Genomic DNA, 14,334 nt, shown 5'->3' on the forward strand with positions numbered 1-14,334 from the left:
TGCTAAATTTAGGGGGGCGAAGAGCACATTTTCCTCATTAGATAATTTATCTTTTTTTTTTTTTTTTTTTGTAGGTTTGGTATTTTATAGAAACAAGACATATTCTCTCAAACTCTTTACTATGAGCTTTCTGTCTCTCACCTTCAACCCCAAACGTCCCGTTGACTGCATTCGTTGTGAGAGGGGGGTTGAACATGTGCAAAGCTGAAAAGACCCCTCAGTCGTCATGTTTCAGTTCTACAGACGTCAGGAAGGCGTGGCCAGGGCCTCACCTCCAGCGCTGGCCAATCAGAGCGCAGCCGGCTTCTCTTGAAAGCCTCTTGGGCTGCGGATATAAAACCTCCGCGGCGGGCTGATGCAATACTGGAAGATACTGAATGAAGCATCAGTGACGGAAAACCAGATTAAGAAAGCTGCTCACGTCGCCCAGAAAAACACGTTTTCTGCCTAATCTCTGAATCTTATTCTAGTTAATAGGTGAGTGAATTCATTTACTGAAATCGATCGCATTTTGCTTTTAAAATTGATTACAATTAGAACCTTATCTGAACGCTGGCTTCCCATGGCCTTGACTGGAAAGATAAAAATGCATAATAGTTTATTTTTCACTTTCACAACCTTATCGCATTTTACTTCTCAATCCAATTACTTTGTCCTAAACATTCCGTTAGATGTATATGTGATTTTAGGCCTATAATGAAGCTCAAGACGTGGTTCTCTTATATACCTCTTCCTCATTTTCTCACTTTCCTGAAAACACAAGACTTCCCTTTAGTGTTTCATAAAATACGGTAGTTCGTGTTAAACAAAGTGTCAAAATCCTGATAATGTGAGCGTTATTTTAAGGCGTTAGTTCTTAGGGTGTAGTCGTCGCGAGCACGTTTGCTCACGTTCTTCTAGAGCCGCTAATGTTAGTCTGCTAGCAGAAGTTTTGCACATCGCTTCAGTCGTACCACTAGTTTTAATCCTGGGTTAGACAACTTTTCATTTTAAAACGCGGTTATCACTTCTTTTGAATGGCTTGTATAACTACTTGGCCGAAATTGCTGTGCTAAAGGTGCGAGAATGTTACAGCGAGTTGTTTAGCAACAGACAACCAATCATGAGCTCCCTCGGTGCTTATCTCATTAAATATTCATGAGCTTTAACACGATGTCTACAAGCATGTAGTAAACGGATAAAAATGTAGACGAGAGTCCGTAGAAAGGTTAACTGGGTTATAAAGAGACCATATTGTATTTGCCTTATGTTATGTGAATATTTCAAGAGACCAGAGCGGGTCTACGTGGCCACTTTTAAAACGGGCCATGTGGCGTATTACCCAACAAGTTAGAAGGTTAATACGGGGTTTTACAAATATGCAGTGTGATATCTCGAAACACGTCTACCAAAAATGATTTACTAATCCGGTATAACGTATGAACCGTGTGAACGTGGAACAAGACAACCCAGCATTGCGTCCCAGGCTTTGCACTGCAAAAAAAGCCTTTGAAAACTAGTCTAAGCTGATCTAGATTCCCAGAAGTCTGACTGACCTTTCCGTTCGAGATCAAACCGGATTGGATTGTGTGTTAGGGTATTGTGAAGCAAAAAAAAAACGGTGGACACGAACAGAACAGTCCGCACAGACTTGGCACAATGAAGCCTTTGGAGGTCGGTTTGAAGGATGTGTTCGGCATCTTGCCACGGTGCTCGCGTGCTGATTGGTTGCCGACGAAGGCAGGGCAGTATAAATACGCTCACATTACATTCTTCGTTCCTTTCGTGCCTTTACATTTGCAAGGTAAGAAAGTTCGGCGACGACAACCTGGAAATTGACACTTTTTTTCGGTTAACTGTACGAATTTAACAGAAGGATGAACTTTGAGGCGCCTTACATCAGGTTTAGTTCATTACAGATTGTTTGCCTGTCAGTGTAATTTACTGCACTGAGCTTCATGTGACTTCGTTTGAAATAGCACTGATGTAAGAAGCATGTGTTCGATGTTTTATGACTCGAAATGTTAATCCAAAAACAGCACAAGTTTTTTATATTTAGAAGTCCAGCATCTTCCAGACTGTATGACTTGCTTCTGAGGAACGAGAAATGTTTGGCAGAATTACAAACAGAATGCTATTTAACCTTACCTTTCACTTTCAATGTATAGAAAAAAAAATCTATGCAGTGGTAGCGAATTGTGACTGAGGCTGTCATTATGCCTTACATTTCTCTTGTTCCACTGAAGAAAGAAAGTCATACAGGTTTGGAAGGACATAATGGTGAGTATATGTCAGTGCACGTTTTAAGTGAACCACTCTTTTAATTGTAGGATCTGATAATTTGTGATACCTCAACTCCTCTTGTTTTTGCAGGTAACTGAATATGCCAGTCGTCAGAGTCCTTAGTAAGGTGGCAAAGCAGGCCCTGCTGGCCCCTGCATGTGGATGCCAGCCTCTGACGGTGGCGATACGCAACATCAGCTTCTCTCCGCGTCAGGTCACCTCTGGATCTGATGCCAGCTTTCATTCTGTGTCCTTTTCTGAAACCGACCACCCCAAAGTTCTCATCACAGGTATGGAAAACGTTAGGTTCTTGGTACTTTGGAGTTGGGACTTCTGTAATTTGTCACGTTGATCACAATGCTTTTAGCACATTTTTAAGAAGGGTGGATCCTGACTCCCCTACTATGTTTTTTGCATGATATTTGATCTACTTTTTCTCTCTCTGTCAGGTGGCCTCGGGCAACTAGGGGTTGGGCTTGCTAAACTGTTAAGGTATGCATATTATAGTGCATATATAAATGCGTTCAGTTTCTGCATAGTAGATGCATTTACAAATGTAATGTTTTACATAAAAATGCATATTACATAATAAAGTTATACCTCCTGTCTCATAGGAAGCGATTTGGAAAAAACAATGTGATCCTCTCAGATATCAGGAAACCACCAAGCAATGTCTTTCACAGTGGTATGTCTTCTGTTAATCTCAAACGAATTCTTACTATAATTGCATGAGAGAAATAATTGGGGTTGTGGCACTCTATTAATGAATCTGTTGTATTATAATTATATATCCATTTATACCAGATGTAGTTTGGAGAGTCATTTGTTAGAGTTAATTTACAATTGTTTAGGTGAGTAAAGAAGTGCTATTTATGTTTATAATAGTTGCTAATAACCTGTTTTGTAAAATTTCTTATAACTAGCTTGGATAATTGATTTAACATTTGTTTGCATGTCTAAAACAGGTGAACGTGTACAATCCTAGCATTTATTTAAATGGCTTAATTTTAAAAGATAAAGGATTTTTATCTTCATTTCAACGTTTTTAATATTTTAACACAAGTTCTGACATGTTTATTACATTTTTTCACACAGGCCCCTTTATCTACTCTGACATTCTGGACTACAAGAACTTGCGAGAGATTGTAGTAAATAACAGAATCACCTGGTTAGTGCATTACAGTGCTCTTCTAAGTGCTGTTGGGGAAGCTAATGTGCCACTGGCACGAGCAGTCAACATCACAGGTAAGACTTTAGAAAATTTTAATGAAATGCATTGCATTTAGATAGTACATTTTTATACTTATAATAATCTGCTTCTGTGTTTGTTTGTTTTCAAATAAATTACATGGATGTTTTACAAGGAAAAATGTGTAGTATTTCTATCAAATATCAAATAGAAAAAGATTGTATGTAGTGTTTACTGTAATGTTGTAAAACATTTATTTGTCTAGATCTTTCCATAAAAATAGCCTGATATGGCACTAAATATAAATTAATAAATTCATTCTAAATCTTTTTTTTGTTTGTTTTTTTTTTCTGTAGGACTACACAACATCCTGGACATTGCAGCAGAACACGGGCTTCGGCTTTTTGTGCCCAGTACAATTGGTGCCTTCGGACCAACTTCACCTCGAAACCCCACTCCTGACCTTTGTGTGCAGAGACCACGCACTATATATGGTGTCTCTAAAGTCCACGCAGAGCTCATGGGGGAGGTAAGACACCAGTTACCCTTATTTTATTAAATATGAAGTATTTCACCTATTGTCTGTGTCATATGGAATATTAATATTAATTTACCCATGATCCTCTTCTGCAGTACTACCACCACCGATATGGCCTTGACTTCCGCTGTCTGCGATACCCTGGCATCATCTCTGCAGACTCGCAGCCTGGCGGTGGCACGACAGGTATACGGTGCACTCTGCTCCATCTGTGTTTTTTGGCACATGACCTTGCTCACGTACGTAAGTGAGGTTATGCAACTGGCACTTGCTCAGAAATGGGGTGTTGTTCACTTTGAGTATTTTTAGATAAACTGATAGCCCAAACCAATGCCGACCAGCCATATGAACCACACCTCCAGCTGCCAGAAGTCACATGTAAAAACCTGTTGCATGTGGTAGAGGAGACTGCTGACCAAAAAAACAGCAATGACTCATGGAAGTCTGTCTTTATTGGCTTATCCAGACTACGCCGTGCAGATTTTCCACGACGCCATCAAGACCGGCAAGTTTGAGTGCAACTTAAAACCAGACACAAGGCTGCCTATGATGTACATTGATGACTGTTTGCGGGCCACGTTGGAGGTGATGGAGGCGCCGGCGGAATCACTCAGTATGCGCACCTACAACATCAATGCCATGAGCTTCACTCCAGAGGAACTTGCAAACGAGGTCCAAAAACAGCTGCCTGATCTTCAGGTCACATATGAGATTGACTCTGTACGACAGGCTATAGGTATGATCCAAAATATCTTCACTTTCCTCAATTTTGGTACAAATAAATGGTGTAAATGGTGCAAAAATGCTTATTTTTTTCATCCATATAGCTGACAGTTGGCCCATGAACTTTGATGACAGCAATGCACGCAATGACTGGGGCTGGAAGCACGACTATGATCTGCCAGAGTTGGTCCAGACGATGCTCAACTTCATCGGCTCAGACTCCCGCATTGCCCAGGCCAACTGAGTCTGCTCATGAACACTAAAAATTTGTACATTTCATGAAGATTTATGGTGATGCAGAAGAGAGTCCATGGTCTGTAAATAGTCATATTCCTTTTCTCTTTTGTGTCATCTGTATATTCCTTTTGACTAGCAAATGCTATATGTATAATTGCAAATTATACAAAGAGGTCAGGTCTCTCTTTCAAGTCAGAGTTGCACAGAGTTTGAAAGCTAAATGAAAGGAATGGGTTTAAACCTGACGTGATCCTCTTGTGCTTCGCATTTAGTGAAAAGGATCATAATGTCTCCAGGAAATATAAACCAAACAAACATGAAAGTCCAAAAATGAACATGGCAGATCCTAAAATGCAGCTTCCCAAATTATACTATCCTTCTGGGTTTTTTTATTGCTTTTTGTTTTTATTTAAGATAAATAATTTTACTGTACCTTTGCAGAAGAACATAATACATGAGGAAAAGACTGATGGGCGAATTTAGACTTATAGGAATGAAAGCTAGGAATTGTTACAGCAGCTTCAATCCATTCTAAAATAAACAGACAAAGATTCTGGTTTAAACAGGGTGGGACTCGGATGTAGGTCCTCAGGGAGAGTGAGGGTCGTCATGATGAATGACGTTATCACATCCCTTTTGGTTGCTTTTCCTCTCTTGTGCACTATCTATTTATTCAGACTGCTCACAAATGAAATGCAAGATTTGGTCTTGCTTCACAAGTTTGCTGTATACTTTAACAAGGTCACTTTTTTAAATGCAATTTCTGTCATATATTGCATTTGCCCATAAACATTTTCCCACTGGGAATATATTATCCGTTATGAAGGGGAGAGTGGGAAACAAATTTAAATTATTTTTAGTTAAGCTTTGCTTCCACATCTTTTGTTCTTTGATCACACAACTTGTATCAATAAAGTTTTTTTTTTTTTTTTTTTATCTTTAACATTTTGCATTGTCTTTCATTTGAAATATAATTAATTAGTTATTTGAGTGCAATAGACTGAGACTTAAAAAATACCTTAACATTTGTAAGTGAAGTAGGATGGAGTTGTCATAGTATTTTTCTGGTGTTTATCTGCACTTGTTAAATATTACCCACTTGACTACAGTACCACCAGTCATTAAAACTTTTATTCATAACTTTTGTGGGAAATATGATCATCGTTTTGATGGCAGTCTCTCTCGCGGCCATAATGACTGTACAAAAAAACTGCATTAATGCACGTTCATACTGCACCGTCTTGTCACTTTTGATCAAGGCGATTAGTGCATAATGCATTGATTTAAGACTATAATCCCCCTAAGTTATGGGAGAAACAATTCTGAGTCGTTTTCCTTATCCGCAGCAATGCCTTGGCATGTTTTTATTGGAGTCGTGCCACATAAACATTTCAGTGGCATTCGACCAAGTTTCCCTTTTATTTAGATTACAAATGTACACTTTGAAAGCAGGTTATATAACACCTGTTTATACAGTATATCCAGTAACAAAAGATTTGTAATTTTTTCATAAAGTAGGGCAATAATATGGGTGGCAGTTATCTGATAAATTGGTTATGTAAGTACTTGGCAAACACAGACTAACTAGGTTGTTACGCCACAAGATACACTTACCAGGATTCCTTGAATAATTAGATGTGCCTTTTTAAAGTTTTGTGATCATTGTCCTAAGATTATTTGGAGTTTTCTTTTTGTCTCTAGCTTGAACACTGTAAAAACTGAAAAAAGAGATTACAAAGTGTGGGTTTTGTGGCGAGGTTCTTGGCAAAGGAACCTTTTCGCCACCTGTAATATGAGTCAGACGAGTTTCAGTTGAGAACAGTTTTATCTGTCAGCAGTTCTTTCAAATGAAATTGGACCCAGGTAAAGTATGATTATGTGATCTGTGAACACAAATAGCATTGTACACCTGCACTGTTGCTCAATGTGAGCGATGGTGTGACGTAAAGTAGTTTAGTGTATGACACAAAAATGTCCCTGGACAGGTTTACAGTTGATGAAGTGATACATTTTCTAAAAAAAGAAAAAAAAAAATCACGTAGCCTAATAAAAGTATTTAAATGCATTAATTTAAGTGGTTGCAACATGTTTATTTTCCTTCTTCTGTCTATGTTATACTAGTCATGAAGCTTGTTTAATAACGCTGTTGCAAAATCACTGTTGTTTGTATTTCCATCGTTTCATAACGCTCCATCATTTCATAACGTGTTTGTAGAATGTAGAGACTGTCGCACATCACATTGTCTGGAATCCTCACTGGTATGAGGCATGCATTTAAACAAACATTGACCTCTTCTTGACCACCAAAGACTACACCAAACTGTGAAGAAATGCAACGCCCATCTATGGAAGTATGCATAATAGTCTATGCAGTTGTTAAGACTAGACTTAACATTAGATTGACATTAATAACTGATAAAGTTACTGTTGAGGTGTTGCCTTATAGTAAGATAATCTGAATAAAATAAAATCTATTTATTATTATTATTATTAAATAATTAAAAGTAAAATAACAAATATGACCATTTGAGTGGTTTTTACAGCAACACACACACATACAGGTGCATCTCAAAAAAATTTGAATATCGTGAAAAAGTTCCTTTTTTTGGTAACTTATTTCAAAAAGTGAAATTTCCATGTATTCTAGATTCATTACATATAAAGTAAAACATTTCAAAAGTTTTTTGTTTTAATTCTGATTAGAGCTTACAGTTCATGAAAGTAAAAAATCCAGCATCTCAAAATATGAGAATATTTCCTAAGATCAATCAAAAAAAGGATTTGCAAAGCAGAAAGTTCAAGTTCTTTAAAGTATGTTCATTTATGCACTCAATACTTGGTCGGGGCTCCTTTAGCACAAAAACTCCAGCATCGGTGAGGTGTGGCATGGAAGCGATCAGCCTTTGGCACTTCTGAGGAACAATTGAGCCTTCAGCTCGTCTGTATTATTGGATCGACTGTTTATCATGCTGGAAGAGGAAATCAGCATCTCCATAAAGCTTGTCAGCAGATGGAAGCATAAAGTGCTCCAAAATCTCCTGGTAGATGGCTGCATTCACTTTGGACTTGATAAAACACAGTGGACCAACACCAGTAGACATCACAGCACCCAAAGCATCACTGACTCTGGAAACTTCACACTGGACTTCAAGCAGATTGGATAATGTGCCTCTCCAGTCTTCTTCCAGACTCCAGACCTTGATTTCCAAATGAAATGCAAAATTTGCGAGTACTTTGGACCACTGAGCAACAGTCCAGTTCTTTTTCTCCTTAGCCCCGGTAAGATGCTTCTGATGTTGTTTCTGTTTCAGAAGTGGCTTGGTAGCCCTTTTTCTGAAGACGTCTGAGCGTGGTGACTCTTGATGCACTGACTCCACCTTCAGTCCACTCCTTGTGAAGCCCTCCCAAGTGTTTGAATAGGCTTTGCTTGACAGTATTCTCAAGCTTGCGGTCATCCCTGTTGCTTGTGCACCTTTTATACCCAATTTCTTCCTTCCAATCAACTTTGCATTTAATATGCTTTGATACAGCACTCTGTGAAGTCAAGTCAAGTCACCTTTATTTATATAGCGCTTTTAACAATACAGATTGTGTCAAAGCACTTAACAGTATCAAATTGGAGGATAGAGTGTCAGTAATGTATAATGATAAGATTAAACACTCAATTTTCAGTTAAAGGCATTTCATTATTGAATTCAGAGATGTTATTGTCTAGCTCAGTTTAGTTTAAATAGTATCTGTGCAATCAAATCAACGATAATCGCTAGAAATTAAGTGTCCCCAACTGAGCAAGCCAGAGGCAACAGCGGCAAGGAACCAAAACTCCCTCTGTGACAGAATGGAGAAAAAACCTTGGGAGAAACCAGGCTCAGTCGGGGGGCCAGTTCTCCTCTGACCAGACGAAACCCGCAGTTCAATTCCAACCGCAGCCATGTCAGATTGTGTAAAGGGCTTATCTGATTCCCGTGGTCTTGTCCCGATGGAGCATTTTAATTTATAATTTAATGTATTTGTTATATTTGTGTTTTATTCATTATTTGAAGTTTTTCATTTATATGATTTATTCATTTGCTATAATTGTAATGTATAGTTTAATGCATTTATTGTTTCTCAGTCTATTTTTATAATATATATTTGTTTGTTTGTTATAATTTAAATTTATGTCTCTGGGGCTCATCTAGGTGTCCCGGCCTCCGCCGACGATCAGGGCTGTAGACATCATCTCTTGGTGCTGATCCACCATCTGATCGGATACGGACTGCGAAACAGAATAAGAAAGGAAAAGACAAATATTAGCGTAGAGGCCATTCTTCTTATGATGTAACGAGTACATTGTGTGTTATGGGGAGTGTTCCCGGTTCCGGTTGATCTAATTAATGCAGCCTAACAATCCTTTAACGGATTTGAATAATAGAAGCTATTGGAAACTTTTTCCTCGTTGAAGCAGAGACCAGGAGACGTTGGGATATCTTTCATAAAGAAGTTACTCTTTATTGAGAACTCACTGTGCGTCGCTGCAGTCATCCAAGTCTAACTAAAGCAGTGATACAATGTAGTTTATACACATTTAGGGGGCAGTGCTTAGGAATGGAAACAAAGCACCTGGGTGACGACCTTAAACAAAGCATGCAAATTAAGTATTCAGGTATAGCAACCTGCCCCATTTAACCACTCCTAATCCAATCAGCCTAACTGCCCAAAGATTGGGGCAGGCGCACCAAGAGCCATTACAAACAAAAGGTGAGAGTCTCCATCATCTGGCTCATTTGACTTACAATAAGAGAACAGGAACCTCTTGCTACAAACTTTGTATATCAGAATCGTTCATCTGATGTCATCATCTTCACCATAAATGCTAAATACAATGTATATAACTTCTTCAGTTTATATACTGTTACATTGTCTTTAATCTGGATTTAAACTGACAGAGTGTGTCTGCCTCCCGAACAATGTTAGGTAGATTGTTCCAGAGTTTGGGTGCTAAATAGAAAAAAGATCTGCCGCCTGCAGTCGATTTTGATATTCTATGTATTATCAAACAGCCAGAGTTTTGAGAACGCAGCAGACGTGGAGGACTATAATGTGATAAGAGCTCGCTCAAGTACTGAGGTGCTAAGCCATTCAGGGCTTTATAAGTAATTAACAAGATTTTAAAATCTATCCGATGTTTGATAGGGAGCCAATGCAGTGTTGACAGAACCAGGCTACTATGGTCATACTTCCTGGTTCTAGTAAGGACTCTAGCTGCTGAATTTTGGACCAACTGTAGTTTGTTTATCAAGCGTGCAGAACAACCCTAGGTTCCTGACTGATGAAGAAGAATTGACAGAGCAGCCGTCAAGTGTTAGATAGTGTTCTAGGTTATTACATATGGGGTTTTTAGGTCCGATAATTAACACCTCTGTTTTTTTCAGAATTTAGCAGTAAGAAATTACTCGTCATCCAGTTTTTTATATCGACTATGCATTCCGTTAGTTTCTCAATTTGGTGTGTTTCACCGGGCCGCGAAGAAATATAGAGCTGAGTATCATCAGCATAACAGTGAAAGCTAACACCATGTCTCCTGATAATATCTCCCAAGGGTAACATGTAAAGCGTGAAAAGTAACGGCCCTAGTACTGAGCCTTGAGGTACTCCATACTGCACTTGTGATCGATATGACCTCTTCATTCACTGCTACGAACTGATGGCGGTCAGATAAGTACGATTTGAACCATGCTAAGGCACTTCCACTAATGCCAACAAAGTTTTCTAGTCTATTCAACAGCCACCCCTTTCAGTATTGACCTTCTGTCACTCACCCTCTTTGTGGAGGGTGTCATTGATTGTCTTCTGGACCATTGCCAAGTCAGCAGTCTTCCCCATTATTGTGGTTTCAAAGAACAAGATATACCCGGAATTTATACTGTAGGGATGGTCATTTAATGAAACTCAAATTTAAATATTCTAATATTTTGAGATACTGGATTTTTTACTTTAATGAGCTGTAAGCTCTAATCATCAAAATTAAAAATAAAAACTTTTGAAATGTTTTACTTTACATGTAATTAAACTAGATTATATGAAAGTTTCACTTTTTGAAATAAGTTACAGAAAAAGGAACTTTTTCACAACATTCTATTTTTTTTAGATGCTGTATATCATCCTGTATATCAGAATATAGATGCTAGAAGATTTAACAGGGTTTCAAAAAGTTTGACCTTTTTTCTTCAATAAATTTTCTTCATTTCTTACAATAACCTACAACAAGGTTTAATGGCTAAGACTGACTAATTTGTGTTAAAAGCTTACAAAGTTGTGTTAAATTGTGTGCAATTACATATACATATGTTTTTTTTTTTTTCAAGTAATACAGAGAAATATGGCCAATTATGTGGGATAAAACAAGTAATTAGCTCTTAAAAACCTGAAAACAATTTGTTGGGATTGGTTTGTACTGTAAAAACTTCCAACTTCCCAACATCTGCCCCTCGCACAATCTATATAAATGTTATGCAAACATTACATAACACATTTGCATGCCCACTCATATGACAGCATAACCCCCTCCCACTTGTTCTTCTCAGGTGATACTCTTGTCCCAATCCACGAGACCCCTGTTGAGTTTCCCAGAACTGAGCAATGAAGTTCAAATGGAGTGCTTTCTTTCTTCTGTACTTCCTGTTAATGTGTGTCACGTTGTATAAGCCTTCATTGCGTGAACACACCTCTCCACCAATACCAGAAGCAGGAGTGTGTCAACATGCTGTGTGAATATTGAATATCAGAGCTGGCAGTCTGTCTGTCTGAGTGAAGGTCGGTATATAAACAAACAAGCCCGGTCAGTTCCTTGAAGAGGGAAGTGCCAAAAAATGCTGTGTTGCAGCTGTCTCATGGTTGCCTGTTGCTATGAAAACATAGCAATCATCATCAACAACCATATAGGGACTTACATACTGCTATGGTCTTTTTGAATGAAAAACACAAATACATGAATACAAATAAAGATATTTACATTTATGGTTCCATGGAGAACCTCTAATATCCATGGAACCTTTCTATTGCACAAAAGGTCCTTTATAGTGGAAAAAGGTTCTTAATATTATTCAAATTTTCTTCACACTTAGAAAGTGGTTCTCTGTTCACTAGAACTGATCACTGAAAACTAAACTTTTAACTAAACTAAACTAAAATAAAGGGGCTATAGTTTAGGAACAAATATTGGTATATATTTTCAGTAGATTAAAGAAAAATATTTCACATAAAAATAAATTAAATGTTTTTTTTAAATATACGTATTTTCCTTTCTTTTTAAACTTACTATACAATTTAGGTACAAATTTTAAAAAGTGAAATGAGTTTATTGATTATTTTATCAAACATTTTTGCTAAAAAAAAAAAACATTTAGACATTTGATGTGTTTAAAATAAGCTACTTTTCATGACAGGTATGTATAATATTTTATTTAACATATCTAATACACTGCAAAAGTTGTAAAAAAGATTATTGGAGTTTTTATTTATTTTATTTTTTACAGGAAAATACTATTTCTGTCTTTCTACTTCAAATTTTGTGAACTGTAAAATTTACTAGCAGAGTTGTTAATAGACAGTTGTTTTTTCATGTTCTGTGTAGATGTCACAGAAAAACAAACAAAGAAAGTCTCTAATGCTTTTTTAAAAAGTCATGGGACACCAAAGTGTACTGTATTAAGTGCCTCTGGTATTATCAGATAAATACCATCAAACCATAAAAATGGTTAAAATATACATACTCCATATACTCCAGCACATCCCTTTCTTGCCAAAAGAGTGATTACTAATGGCAATTAAATCTGTGACATTTTCACCTCGTACAGTAGGATCAATGACCAGTGAGATGGGAATTCAATAAGACATCAGCAGCATTACTCACTCAGACTCTTCTTATTTCACTGTGTATCACCACAGACAGCAGATGAACTCTTCAACCTTGAGCTAAAGATCAGCCTTCACCTCCGTAATGACATGCTTCCCATTGCAGAGAAATTATGTGTTATGTCCAAGTTGGGATCATAAAATTGCAGTCTTGTGAGAATGGATTTCTAAATTCACATGTGAAGAGTTTTGGCAGGATATGATAGATTTCCTTGCTAAATCCAACTATATTTCAGTCTGTCGATAAAAATGAAAATTTTCCATTTAATTCAAAATATTTGTCTGGATAACCGGTAGCAATAACTCTGATAGCAACTTTGAAATAAATCATCCATAGTTTATTTATTCAGCTCATTGTCAGAAATGAAGCCCAGGGTCTGCAGTCATTCTTGTGTAAGTTGGCACTATTATTTTATTATTTTCAACCCCAGACCTTTTCCTCACACCTCACTGTATTCACAGTAAAAGGATTCTCAGGTAATTATTGTAGTTAGTTTGTTTCTAAAACTTAAATACACCCAATAATTAGAGGACAAGAAATTTGGAAGTAATTATAGTCTCATAATGATATTTATAGCTGATTATATTTTTTTCTCTGCAATTTAGACTAATGTATTAAAAATACAGCTGTGCAAAACACAAATAATTGGAGTCTTGCCTATGAAACAGCATTTTGACTGTATGATTTTCATGCAACAAAAAGAAAAGTGTGAAGATATGATCACAATAATACACATAAGAGTGAACTGAATATAATGTTTTCAGATACTTAACTGCTTGTTATTTACAGTTAAATTAAATTGTATTATCATTTATATCAAATGCAATTATTTGAACTTAAAGAGTTCTTTTTTGACACACTTGGTTAGGACACAAGTACCTTTAAGTATGTTTATATATATATATATAATTTCATAATTACTTCCACTGAAATTAAAGTGCTCAATGTAGTGACAAGCATTTATGGTAAACAAAAATATAATTATGTAAATTTGGAAGAATTTATTACATTTTATCAAACAGTATGTGAATTTTACATGCATTGAAATGACACACCAAACTTAAAATTAATCAAATGTTTTACATGCTTTAGTATGTCAGACACATCAAAATAGTATCTTTAAAGCACAGCAAAAGATCATTATAAGTTATAACATAATGATTTAAAGTGTAATTTAAGAACATATTAACACTTTAACACAAAATAAGTAATTTTGAAGAATGTGGTCCCCACTGACTTCCACAGTATTTTTCCTCATACTATGGAAGTCAATGGCTACGGTCAACTGTTTGGTCACCAACGGTCTTTAAAATATCTTCTTTTGTGTTCAACAGAACTCATACAGGATTGGGTGAGTAAATTATGACAGAATTTTCATTTTTGGGTGAACTGTTAAAAGTGTAGGCTACTCTAGGCCTTAGGCGGCCTTTTATTTCTTGGTCTTTCATTAATCTGCAGTTTTATTTTTCATAGGGGTATCATGGCTAA

At 36.8% G+C, this 14,334-nt stretch overlaps 1 protein-coding gene across 4 annotated transcripts; it reads left to right on the forward strand.

Moving 5' to 3' along the window:
* Positions 1-324: 324 nt before the first annotated feature.
* Positions 325-5,892, forward strand: tdh (L-threonine dehydrogenase). 4 transcript variants are annotated; one of them, XM_058756854.1, is made up of 9 exons: positions 325-477; positions 2,353-2,552; positions 2,712-2,754; positions 2,877-2,947; positions 3,358-3,507; positions 3,808-3,980; positions 4,085-4,175; positions 4,456-4,725; positions 4,817-5,892. In XM_058756854.1, exons 2-9 carry the CDS (start codon positions 2,363-2,365, stop codon positions 4,954-4,956), a joined length of 1,128 nt encoding a protein of 375 aa, XP_058612837.1. In that variant the 5' UTR covers positions 325-477; positions 2,353-2,362; the 3' UTR covers positions 4,957-5,892. The 4 variants fall into 4 exon arrangements, with proteins under 4 accessions (XP_058612837.1, XP_058612839.1, XP_058612841.1 ...); XM_058756856.1 differs by lacking the exon at positions 325-477 and adding an exon at positions 1,639-1,783; XM_058756858.1 differs by lacking the exon at positions 325-477 and adding an exon at positions 1,792-1,882.
* The last annotated feature ends 8,442 nt before the right edge of the window (positions 5,893-14,334 follow it).

This window comes from Onychostoma macrolepis, chromosome 20 (genome assembly GCF_012432095.1).
Source record: "Onychostoma macrolepis isolate SWU-2019 chromosome 20, ASM1243209v1, whole genome shotgun sequence".
NCBI lineage: Eukaryota > Metazoa > Chordata > Actinopteri > Cypriniformes > Cyprinidae > Onychostoma > Onychostoma macrolepis.

Excerpts from the sequence above, each read along its gene's own strand:
- tdh (XM_058756854.1), top strand. The coding sequence starts at position 2,363 with ATGCCAGTCGTCAGAGTCCTTAGTAAGGTGGCAAAGCAGGCCCTGCTG. Across the intron at positions 2,948-3,357 it reads AAGCAATGTCTTTCACAGTG|GCCCCTTTATCTACTCTGAC; the intron begins GTATGTCTTCTG and ends TTTTTCACACAG. Across the intron at positions 3,508-3,807 it reads ACGAGCAGTCAACATCACAG|GACTACACAACATCCTGGAC; the intron begins GTAAGACTTTAG and ends TTTTTTCTGTAG.